We start from the raw sequence: 12,813 nt of genomic DNA on the forward strand, positions 1-12,813 counted from the left end.
AGGGTTCCTGAGCTGCAGCTCTGGGATCATCCCTCCAGAAGAACCTGTTTGCTCGGCAGGTTTCGGCTCTCCCACAACCTGCTTTAGTCAACTAAAGCAGATTCATATAATAGTTGGAGTTTAAACAAATCCTGTATTCAGATAGGGGGAAAAATCACATTGTTATTCCATGGCAAACCTCTGTGGGTTCTTAAATCATTAAATCTGAGCAATTTGGGAAATAAATCAGCCTGGGAAGGGAACCGGATCATGCACGGACGGGACGTGTCCATTCCCTTTCTCCAAGGTCTCCTTTCATTTGGCCTTTATATTCTGCTTTTAGTTGGGAAGTTGAATCCACAAAGGTCATTTGAAAAGCTTCAGATTATAGATGGAAAGCCCTTTTAATCTTTTCTAATAAATAGCTGAGCAGGGAATAAATCTATTGGGAGTTGAGCTCTGATGTTAAGCCTCAGCACAAAATGCCCACACATGAGCAACACTTGGAAATTATCTCTGAAATTATAATTACCTTAATAATTTTGACTTAGAAGAATAGGTGTGTGATTATGAAAACTGGTTTAATAAATGAAGCATTAATTGGACCTGGTGGCTTGGCAGATTCTGTCACTGTGGTCCGGATGATTATGAATGTGATTCAGGCACAACTGAAAACAGCAGTTTCAGTTCAGAGATTTCTTTTAAATGGCCAAAATTACTCTCTCCAGTCAGTGCTTTGGTAAGGCAGGGTTGGAATAAAAGCTTTGCATAATAAAGACTTGAAAGCATTTTGATTTTGGAAAAGCAACAGCAGCAAATGGAAACGAGGGTGTTTGAAATGCTGAAAATACTCTGGGTTATGCCAGTGCTGTGTATGACATTATCTAGTCTGAGTAGCCTTCAAAGCATTTTCCCCCCTAATTCCACATATAATTAAAAAGCAGCTTCCTCTAGCTCATTAAAATGTAGAGTCCTGTTGGAGCAGTGTACTTGTATAATTATTTAAATGAATAAAGCACAGCTTTAATGCAGACTGTAATAACTTCAAGCATTAAATCACTTCTGTGCAGCTCACACTTTATTTTTAACCAGTGTTTAGCTTCTCTTCATGAACACCAGCTTGCAAAGGAGCATGGTCCCTAGCAGTTTGCTAGATTATTTTGTGAAACACCCAAAAAACCTTCTCCATCCCCTGTTTTTTGTTGTGATATGATAGGAAAATCCCCCAGGTTTGGTTGTGAGTGACGCCCATGGAAATCAGGCTTTTCCAGCATAACTGTGGTATCTCCCTCTTTTCACAGGCATTTGGAAATGCAAAAACTGCCCATAACAACAACTCCAGTCGCTTTGGCAAATTCATCCAAGTGAACTACCAGGAGACAGGCACCGTGCGAGGGTAAGTGGGAACAGGGTGGGGTGCTGGGTACACCCACACCTAAACAGGGTGTTCCTTGCTTTGGTAATATCTTTCCCAAAATGGAGATAGGAAATAAAAATTTATAGGTTTTAGCTTATTAAAATCTGCTGGTATGGAAATGTTGGTGCATCCAAGGTTGGTGCTGAGGTGTGGATACACCTGAGCTGCCTTCAAGCCAGCTGAGCTCGCCATAATCCTGATGTCAAATTTTTAATGGACCTGAAAAGTAGCATCTCCTCCTCAGACAGGAGTTAAGGCAGAAAAGGGGAATGGTAGGGGCTCAGCAGTAGATGTGGAGTGAAAGGGGAGGATTTAATCTCTGGCTGGGAGTTCTGGAGGCCATTGAGCCACACTCTTCTTGCTCTCTGCCTGATTCCCTCCCTGCAAGTCTCTCCTTTACTCAGCCCTTGAGCAGGGAAGGGCTCTTCTTCCTCCCAGGTCATTGCAAGGAGGTCCTTGTCTGTTTCCACTGTGGTTCTCCTCAGTTTATTTCAGCTTTGGGAATTTGAGAGCAGACCTGAGGAGAAGAATTTTGGGGTGATGATTGATGAGAAGCTCATGGACATGTGCACTGGGGACCCAGAGACCCCCATGGCCTGGGCTGATCCCTCAGCATGGGCAGCAGGACAAGGGAGATTCTGTCCCTCTGCCCAGCTCAGGTGAGACCCCACCTGCAGAGCTGCCTCAGCTCCAGGGTCCCAGCACAGGGAGGATGTGGAGCTGATGGAGAGAGCCCAGAGGAGGCCAAGGAGATGCTCTGAGGGCTGGAGCCCCTCTGCTCTGCAGCCAGGCTGGCAGAGCTGGGGGTGCTCACCTGAACAAGAGAAGGCTCCAGGGAAACCTCAGAGCCCCTGCCAGGGCCTGAAGGGGCTCCAGGAGAGCTGGAGAGGGACTTTGGAGTGACAGGACATGGGGGAATGGCTTCCCACTGCCAGAGGGAAAGTGAGATATCCCCAGATGGGATATTGGGAAGGAATTCTTGGCTGTGAGGGTGGTGAGACCCTGGCACACGTTGCCCAGGTCAGCTGTGGATGCCCCATCCCTGGAAGTGTTGAAGGCCAGGCTGGATGAAGCTTGGAGCACTCTGGTCTAGTGGAAGGTGTCCCAGCCCATGGCAGGGATGGAACTACCTAAACCCGACTTTCTCTCTGGCTTCAGATAATTTCCATGGCCTCAGATCACCACCAAGGAGCTGTAAATGAGCAGGACTTTCTTAACTCCTCTTTTTGTCCAGGTGAACTGAGTCAGTTGGAAAAATGAGAAGTAGAACCAGCATTTCAGAGCCTGTATAATTTCTGCAGCTGGCTAAGAGACCTCTTGCTGGGACTTTGTTGTTATTTTAGAGAATTGCTTTTGCATTTTTTTGCTTTCTTTTTTTCCAGCAGAACAGTATCACACAAAGAGCTGCTGTTAATTTTTCAGTGAGCTTGGGTACTCCACGTCCTTTCCCACTGGTTTTGCATCCCACGTCAAACCTGATGCTCTTTTTTCATTCTGCTGCACAGTTCTCTTAAAAGGATAAACCTCATTTTTTTTAATACCTCCTGAGTAACAAGAATCCAACAAAGGCCTTAACTATGTATTATCTTGGCATGATGTAGCAGCACTGTGGTTGTGGCCTCTATTTTTATTTGGCAGAGATATGCAAATAACATTATATTCCCATATTCTAGTTCATAAAATAGGGGGAGTTTGCTTTTGCAAAATTATCTTTCTTGGTCTTTGGTTGCACAGTGTATTGTGTCTGTACTCTGCTATGAGCTTTCAGTGCTCCCCCAGTGAAAAGAAAAGATGTTTAAAGAAAAATATATGTAGTTCAAAACCAAAAAGTATATATGGCATACAAGCTTTTATTTTTTTCCTGTGAAAGAAGATTTTTGTAAAAACTTGTGTAAAAACTATACTTTTTTGGCACAACCCAATCAATTATCACCTTGTGTTCTGCATATCAGTAGCTTTGGTAATGGAACTATAAATTGCAGCCCCTAATAAGAGATTTCCTCTCTTCAGAGGTTGAAAATAGCAATTGAATATTTGCTTACAACCCCTCTGAGTATAATCACCCAAAACTTGAAGAGATGGAACAGGCAGGAGGTTGAGCAGGACCCAAGCCCACCTTGTAGGGTGAAGTTTTGGATTGTCTCCCAGACTGATGGAACAGGAGCTGTGCTGCAGTTCAGGGCATTCCCAGGAGGCTTCCTGAATTTTGGACATCCTAGTCCATGATAAGCCAGGCCTGGAGGAAAGTCTTTGCAACCTGCTGGGTCCCCATGAGCTCATCAAAAGCCTTGACACCTGACAGGAGCCATGAAATGGCAGAAGAGCCAGCTGGGAGGGGTTTCAATCAAAGCCCTGAGAAGTACAGGCTCTCTGTGCTTAAATCAGTGTTTTACACAGATCATTCCCTTACAGCTCCTTTCCTCTGCTCTTAAAGGTCAAACAGACATAGCTGACAATGGTAAATAAAATTCCACTGATTTAAATAGTGGTTGGGACCAGATGACCTCCAGAAGACCTTTCCTATGGGGTTGGCTGTCTGTCTCTGCCCCCACACACACTCAGGATGGCTCTTGCACGCTGGGCTTCAAAAGATGAGTCTGGACACTAGGTTTTTTCGGTCTTCAGAATTGTTTATTATTTCTTATCTATAAAGTCCTTTTCCCTGCCTGAAGGATCTGACCAGCACGGCAGCCAAAGGCACTCTGCCCACCCCCAAGGTGGCTGCATCTTTTATAACAAAAACTACATATATCATATTTACCTTTTGTCCCCAATACCTCTCATCTTCGTCACTAAGTACACTCTCATCCCAGACCAATCCCCAAATGCCAACACCACCTCAGAAGATGGAAGACAGGAAGAAGAAAGAAGAGCCTGGTGGCACACCCTGATTCCTCCATCTTGTCTCTACAACCCCCCTGTACCAAAACCCCAAAATTTGTGATTCACCCTATAATGACAGCTTCCCTTCACCACTTACACCCGAGTGATTCTCACAGGTTCCATTTCCTCATACATCGGTGGCACATCTCTAGATGGATCAAAATCAAGCCACCAAGTGCTTTTGGCAACATTCCAAGACTCCCGAGCCCGCCAAGGGTTCTCTTGGTAGCTCTGGACATCAGGAGTGATGTGCTGAGCTCCCACATTTCCAATCTGAAATATTACCTAAGAATGATTTTTGGGGTGGTTTATGATAACAGCAGAAATGATAGGGGTGAGAGAAATGCCAAGGGCATGGACATGTTGCAGATTGTACAGGAGTGTCTGAGCCATTATCCCGTGGGATCTCATCAGTGCCATCTGGGATCTCTCATTCATGTGTTCCCTGACCCTGCTGTGAATTCATAGCTTGGGAAGGAAAAATTGGGTTCAGGTTAGAAAGGGAACATAGAAACCCCATCAACCTGTGGGTGAGGAATATCCACAGACTGTTCCCAGCTTCCTCCCAGGGAATAAAGAGGAATACAGCTCTGCTGTCTGTCTTCCTTTACTCCTCCTGTCCAGCAAGATCATCCAGAGGGGTGTTGGATTTGCCACTTCTAGTAGCCTCTCCCAAGAGTTGCCATAAGAATTTTCACAAAACCTCTGCACCATGTCCAAATGATTTATATTTTAGTTTTTATGGAAGGAAAGGAGAAAGTCGTGCTGGAGGTAATAATTAGATCTGGCTTTCCCATCTGTGGTGGAGGAAAGTAGCTCCTTGTCCCACCATGCCTGAGGTTTGCTGGATTTCCCAATTCCTCCATGGCTCTGACTGTGGGAGCCACGTCACTGGGCATCTGTCACCAGAAAAGCACAGCTCCACCGTCCAAACTGCCACCTAGAACTCCAGCTCCTGAATCCCTGTCATTACTGGTTAGGTTTGTTTGGAAGAAAAAAACCTGCAGGAGCTTTGTTTAACTTGACAAACCTGAAAAAAATATTTAATATGTAGATTGAGCCTGTTTGTTGTGGAGGCTCTTAGGAGAAAATGTAAACTGCAATGAGGAGCTTTCGCAATCGTTTATTTTTTTTTGACTGGAGCCAGAAGTTAATAACCTACATTTTTGGTGAGAAGTGGCTCTTCTGGAAGAGGGAATGGGGATCTGGGGACTGATTCTGCAGCTAAATGGCTTCTTGCACACTTCTGCTCACAGATGTATTTCCATGTGCACGACTCCTGGGCTGCAGGCAATGGGATTTTGCTGGCTTTGAATGAAATAGGGATCTGAGCTCCTTCCTTGCAGACAGCATTTCTCTTGCCCATAGGCTGAGGCATCTGAGATCATGTTTTTCAGATCCAAGTTAGTTTTGGCTTGGTATCAAACCAAAAAAACCTCAAAAGCCAAACATAATATTGGGCTTGTTCTGCTGAGGAAGAAATTTATATAACTAAGTGAAACAAGGCTGGAACTTCTTTGTGTGGGTACCAAGGCTGAAGCCCCTGGTAAAGCTGTGTTCCTTGAAGCTGAGTATCAGGTCAGTGAATGCTGCTTTGATTTTCTTCTCTTGCAGAGCTTATGTTGAAAAATACCTCCTGGAGAAGTCCCGACTGGTCTATCAGGAGCACAATGAGCGGTGGGTTCCTCTGTTTTGCACAAGGCTTGGGTTTAACTCCTGTACATGGCACAGATAACTTCAGTCTCTGGTGGAGCTGGCACGGGGGATCAGGATTTTCATGCTCTTAAGCCTGTGCTGCAGAGATTAATGATGCATTTTATATTTGAATACTTTGTTGTTTAGGGAGAAATGTGCTAATGGAGGGAATAAACTCCATTATTTTATCAAAAGTCTTTGACTTACCATGGAATCATAGAATAGGTTGTATTTGGAAATGGACCCTTAAAAATTATCTTGTTCCAAATTGTTCCATCCCCTGCCATGAGCAGGGGACCTCCCACTACAATATTGCTACATTTCATTTAATTTTCATTTTCCGTATGGCAGATAGATTATTGTGTACCACTTCATTCTTGTGCAACTTGTGAACTGCTTAATATGTCATTTTAGGAGGAAAACATGGTATTTTCATTCTTCTTTGCAGTTCACTGAAGCCTTCAGAGGGGCCTCTAGAAGGAGCCAAAATTATATAGAGAATGAACTTATGTGAAGTGTTCTTTCCTAATTTGATGCATATTCTTTGTTGCATATTCCTCTCCTCTCTCAGTAATTATTATTCCACTTTTAAATAATTTTGCTGCCTTTAGTTGCCTTTCAACTCTTGGCACTTCTGGCTGTGTTTCCCTTTGGAGACAGATGTGTGAGTTTTCGGAATGCTCCAGGGCTGTTCCTGGAGTTAAAGAGCATCTACAGCCTTGACAAACGTCCTCTTGGGTGTTGCAAGATGATTAAACTTGGATCCTCTTGGAAAACATCCAACATAAAAGCACAGCTTTAATTTTAGAAAGAAATTGTGTTAATCTGTGTTAGAGTCGTCTAGAAGCAGAAGAGATGAGTGTCCCTTGGGGTGGGTTTAGCATTAGTGATATTCAGGTATTTTGAATATTTGAGTGTTTGAATACTTGAAGAATTTTCAGTCGTGTTTCATGGAACTGCAACTGCAAAGCCACTGCCTTTTTTATGGTAATAAAGTATGAAGAGTCATAATTTCTGCATTGCAAGGAAATATGTTGTGATTCTAATAAAAGAGGTCAGGCTCTAATAAAGGAGCCAGGGACAGTCAGGGAACAAGGTACAGGACAAGGGGAAACAGCCTCAAGCTGTTGGACACCAGGAGGAATTTTTTCCTGGAAAGGGTTGTCAGACATTGGAAGGGGCTGCCCAGGGATGTCTGGAGTCCCCATCCCTGGAGATGTCCAAGGAATTCCTAGACATGGTGCTCAGTGCTCTGGGCTGAGAACAAGGTGGGGCTTGGCACAGGTTGGACTGGGATCTCTTTTCCCAGCTAAATGATGATGGGATTCTGTGAAATATGTGGGCATTGCACATGGTTCTGAAAGAAAACCTGAGCATCCCAGCTCTTCTAGAAATCCTTCTAGTAGATTCTAAGGCAGTGGCTGTCCTTGGATGGAGAAGAGGGATCTCATTCTCCATGACATCATTGAATCTGTTCCATCCCTGCACAGCAGGTACAGACCAGCTCTAAACAGTGTCAGTCCTGAGCTTGGGAGCTGGAAAATCAGGATGGGAGGTTTCCATGTTCCTCTGCTCAGTGCTGCTGCTCATTTTCGAGTCTAACAGCTTTTGTTTTTCATTTGTCACCAGGAACTACCATGTATTTTATTACCTCCTGGCAGGAGCAAGTGAGGAGGAGAGATCAGCATTTCACCTGAAGCAGCCAGAGGAATATCATTACCTTAACCAGGTGGGAGTTCTAGACAGGAATACAATCCTTGGTCTTGGCTTTTCTTCTGCTGATATTTAATGGTAATAAAGAAGAGGTGTGGAGTAGTAAAAGTGGGGGTTTTTAAAGGTGTGGAGTAGTAAAAGTTGGTTTTAATGGTTTATAGGAAGTCTTCTGTCATTGGAATAATTCTGCATTAGCAATCTGAACACCTGGTAATGTTTCAGGGAAAAAATAATCAGTGTTTTCTGTACCTGGGATATGTTAAAAGTATTGAGTTTTTGATTGCTGGAGGGAGAAACAGTCAGAATTTCCTGTTCTCTGTGTGAATGCCATTTATTCATTAATATCTGTCTCCTGAGCAGGAGAAGAGGGGAAGATGTGGCATACTAGGATATAACATCTTGCATGAGGAGGTCCTAATTCCGTAGCTTCTGGCTGGCTTTTGGCACAACCCTCTGACTTTAACAATAGAACAAGTCTAATATAACTAAAACCACAGCAGCCATTGAAAACCTGGGAATTAATGATGGATGAAGTGTTACCAACAGTCAAATAAACTCAGTTTACATGATGATAATTTTATATTAAATTGATTTACTTGAGGTATTTAGGCAGTTATCCACTGACTCTTGCAAGCAGAGACTTCAAATGACCAAAAAGAGGAGGAATATGTGGAAGAGGAGTTAAGTTACGTGTTGATTTTAACTAATTGCAATTTTCTTGGTGCTGAAACATGAGGAGCAATAAAGAGTGATTTAACCCCTAAACTGGAAAGAAACTTGGAACCACAGCCCAACCCAAATAGCCTTTAGTCTTTATAGAAATATAACTTCCTGCAGGGATAGCTCTCAATTACCAGGGACTTTTTAAGAACATTTTTAAAGCAGGCAATCAACACTAAAATCCATTGTATGTTAATGACTCCCACACACCCCTGGCAGGATTGAGAAATATTCCCAAGTGAGGAACACTCTGAGGGCTGGGGGCTCTTTGCTGCACTCTCTGTGCCTCAGGCATTGGTTGGAGAACGTGCTGTGATCTCCAGCATCATCTGTGCCACGGGTTTGCAGTGGGAAGATGCCAAGATGGAATGTTTTGTTGGATTCCAAGGTTTTGTTGGTCCATCCACTCACTTTCTGTTAGTTGAAAACATTGCTTTAAATCACAGTCCTTTTCTTTTACACAGCAGTTTAAGAGCATTTCTATTGGAAGGAAAATTAGAAATCTAACAGCATTTAATGTAAGGAACACATTATTCTAGTAGGAATATTATAATTTAGGGTGAAATATTCCTATTCCAGTAGGAATATTATAATTTGGGGTAAAATGTTTATTTTAATCTAAATTAGGGTGCTGTGGGGCAAGTAAGCTGGAGAAGGCTGCTTAGATCAGTCCAGTGGATCAGGGAAGCAGACTCTGAACTTCCCTGAACACAGTGTTTGGACAGCAGTGACACTCTGAGTTTTTGGGAGGTTTTTAAATAATTTTTAGTAAGTAGGATTAGAGTTAACACTGACAGCAGTGGAAAAAGAGCACCTTTAGATGTGGTCTGGGCATGGTTTCACATGAAGACCATCTGACAGTGCAGTAGCAGCTTTTCCCTGCCCTCCAGGAGAAAGGAAAAGGAAAATAAGGAGAAAAAGCAAAAAAGAGATAGTGGAGAAATGGAAAAAGAAACTTGGGAAACATTTAAGAGAAAATTGATAAAATGACCCTTGAACATTTGCAGTCTCTTCTTAAGTGTGTCCTGGAGAAGACTCTGCCTTTTTAAAAGGAAAAAGAACCAGCTCAGACATGAACTGAAGTGTTTTACTGAAAATTAAATATTCATATAGAGAAGCCATAAAATATTGAACCAGGCCACTGAAGTGAAGGAGTGACTCAGTCCTGAGTCAGGCTTTACTTTCCTCCTCCCGGGTTCCTCTGCTCTTGTTGTGTTATGCAAAGCAAAAGGGGAGTTTGCTTTGCAGATGAGAAATAATCTATTAAGATACTTAACCAAAATCTGCTCTGTAAATGCAGGGAGCAGATTGAAAAGAAAGATTTCAAGTTATTTTTAAATGCAGATTTACTCAAAGTATCCCCTGAGTAAGGGGGACTTTTCCATTCCTCCCCACCAATGGCAGGTGTACCCACCCCTGCACACCCTGCAGCTCGCTGAACATTTTCTGTGCTAGTTGTTAAGTTTTATCCATTTTGAAAACAGTCATTTTCAGGTTTAAATACTTATTTTCAGCTCTTCAGGAGCTCCAGTGTTATCTCTCTCCCTCTTGGGACTGGTAATGCTTTGACTTCTCTCAACTCCATCTCTGTCTGATTGGAAAAAGACACAAATTCCTAAAAAGCTTTGGAGTGTTGCTTGGAAGAATCTCACTTTGCAGCACTTGTGTTTGTCTGGAGCAGAGGTTGAGAGTAGGAACAAACCAAATCTGTTCTTCAGTGAGATGTTGGCATCAGTGGCTCTTCAGCTCCAAGTAAACCAAGGGTTTCCCCCACTCTGTCAGAGGAGATTTTAGTATATCCATGAGGATTATTGATGAGAGGGCCTTGCTCAGTGAGGTGCACTGTGAGCAGGAACCACCACCAGGAATGCAGAAGCATCATGAATCTTCCCTTCAAACAAATAAAACTAGGCCATGACTCTGCAGAATAACAATTATTTTCCTGCTTAGGGAGCAGGTGGTGGGGGTGATTTGGGGTGGGGACACCACTTAACCCGCTCTGCCTTGCTTTCAGATGACAAAGAAACCCCTCAGACAGAGCTGGGATGATTATTGCTATGACTCGGAGCCGGTCAGTACGAGAACCACCTCTTCCGTGTTGCTGGTGCAGGGCTGCTCTCATTGAGTGTTTTAGGGACACAAAGAAAGCCAAATCCAATGAAGTTTAACCCATTAACCACCCTTTGCCCTGCAGTGCTGTTGCTTGTGACAGTACAGACCTTTTTTTTTTTTTTCCCCCCTTTGCCCTTTTATGGTTCCTTCCATTTGGAAAACTTCTTCAGCAGTTGGAAATGGTCATGTCTCTACAGTCCTCTCAGTTTTGGAAAACTGAGGGGGTTTTCATTCTTTTCTGATGGAATATGTGATGATATATGGAAATTGTGATGTGACAGCAATGTGAAAATTGGAATTCCGTTCCAGTAAAACAGCAAATCAGTTTCTTGAAGCCCCAAGAGATGCATCAGTTCATGCTGGTTGTAGTGATGTCTCTGCTCTCCAGCTTCCAGGAAAAAACACAAACCCAAAAACATCCCCCCGGCCATCTGTGAGAAAATCAAATCCTGATATTGTTCAGAGTGCAAAAACAATTCCTTCTCCTAAAATACTTCTGCTGACATGATCATCCTTTCCAAATGGATCGCCCCAAAAAAGGGAATGGTGAAGCTTCTCCCCCTTCCCTGGCTCCTCCATGCTCTGGGTGTCTTGTGTGTCCCATGGTGCTCCCTGTCAGCGTGTCCTGCATGTGGAAGCATGTTTGGAATCAGCTGCTTGTCCTTCCTGCTAGTTTTCCTGTGTGCTTGATGATTGCCAAGTCTTGCTGATGCATCTGGAAGAGTAAGAGGTGATCTGGGAAGGAGCTGGGATTCACTCAGGCTAAGCAAGTGTCTTAACAGCAACATTTCCCTGCAAATCCTTAGGAGGAGAGGAGGGAATTTCCCTCACAAGGTTAAAAATATTGAATATTGGATTGGCATCCTTAATCCATCAGCATCCTTAGGGGCCCTGCAGGAGCAGGGAGTGATGAGCAGATGCTATTCTAGACCTTAATACCCTTTATAAGTTGGAAAGCCCTTAATTGCTTTAGGAATGGGTTGGGACAATTTGCTGAAGGAATTAAAATGAAAACAACCCCAAAATTTGGTACCTTCTCATGACATGACCAAGAACACCCTGCCAGCCTGGGGACTGCCATGTCTGTGTCCCTATTCTGTGCAAGAAAACCACGTGTCATTACCATTTGTTTGTTTATTTGCTGATTTATTTAGGATAATTTTATTTGGGATCATTTTCTGTGACAGTCCTGGTTGCTTCAGTTGATGATTCACTCTTGAACCTACCCTGGTCTTCTCCCCATCCCCATGGACTCAACCTGCTGCAGACACCAAGTTCATAACGAAACTGTTTTATCCTCTTTAAATTTTCCATGGAAATCCATGGATCTCTTCGATGTGACTGCAGGAAGCAGGGGACTCACATTTGCTGGGAAACTAATTGCTCTGGCAGGATATTAACAGCGAGTTAGGTCTGTGGGGATGGACTTTGTGATGCTTGTCTGCTCTAATATCAAGGACACTCCTCTGTTTTATAATTATCCTTCATTTATCATCCATTAGGAAGCGATTCCGTGCTGGAACGCTGCAGAGAGCATCCGCTTTTAAGCAGGGAATTTTGCTAAAAGTCTTTCCATGCAGATTAATGAGTGGGGCAATTGTTATGTAAATCATTAATTAAATTGCCTTCGGCAGAGATTGTGCTACTTCGGAGTCGTCCGGGGGTATTTTGCTGTTGACTCGTGACTTAATTTTGGAGGAATGATGCCAGAAAATGAAAATGTAGAGTGCCACTAAAAGCACCACTTGGTGTCTTTAAAAAAAAGCTTTAAACCTGCCTAATTTGCAGGATTTGTGGGTGTGTTGTTGTCCTGCCAAGTGCAGGTCCTGCCAGAAGGAGGATGGGAAGTTCTGCTGAGTTCTCAGTGTGAGTGCAGTGGCTGAGCAAGCCAGGGTTGGAGCTTAGGAGGGACAAGGTCTTGCCCTGAGGTTTTGTGGTGTGAATAATCAGTGCTGGTGCCTCTGGTGTCCCTGCTCTTGGTGGTGTCATTGTTGTGTCCCTTTAGGTGGCTCTGGGTTGTCTCTTTAGGTTGTCTCCTGTTAGCTCCTGATTGTCACTGACATATTTTATGAAAAATCCTTTCGTTTGGATTTTTCTCCTGAGAAGCTGAGAGGCCTCAGAAACCAAATGTAAACAATAATTATCTGATTGCTGTGGAATGCAACAGGTGCATCTTTGATTGGCCTCATGAGGTTGTTTTTAATTAATGGCCAATCACAGTCCGGCTGTCTCAGACTCTCTGGTCAGTCACAGGATTTTATTCTCATTTCATTCCATTCCTTTCTATTCCTTTC

At 43.4% G+C, this 12,813-nt stretch overlaps 1 protein-coding gene across 10 annotated transcripts in view; it reads left to right on the forward strand.

Annotated features, from left to right (window-relative positions):
* MYO9A (myosin IXA) overlaps positions 1 to 12,813 on the forward strand; it is a 175,545-nt gene that overhangs the window by 59,928 nt on the left and 102,804 nt on the right. For 9 of the 10 annotated variants that reach the window (XM_059858011.1, XM_059858020.1, XM_059858015.1 and 6 more), the window contains exons 3-6: positions 1,281 to 1,375; positions 5,894 to 5,956; positions 7,604 to 7,703; positions 10,422 to 10,478. In XM_059858011.1, coding sequence (XP_059713994.1) covers positions 1,281 to 1,375; positions 5,894 to 5,956; positions 7,604 to 7,703; positions 10,422 to 10,478 — 315 coding nt within the window. The remainder of the gene's footprint in view (positions 1 to 1,280; positions 1,376 to 5,893; positions 5,957 to 7,603; positions 7,704 to 10,421; positions 10,479 to 12,813) is intronic. The other variant, XM_059858018.1, reaches the window with a different exon arrangement.

The sequence above is a fragment of the Haemorhous mexicanus genome, chromosome 13 (assembly GCF_027477595.1).
Source record: "Haemorhous mexicanus isolate bHaeMex1 chromosome 13, bHaeMex1.pri, whole genome shotgun sequence".
In the NCBI taxonomy this organism is placed as follows: Eukaryota; Metazoa; Chordata; class Aves; order Passeriformes; family Fringillidae; genus Haemorhous; species Haemorhous mexicanus.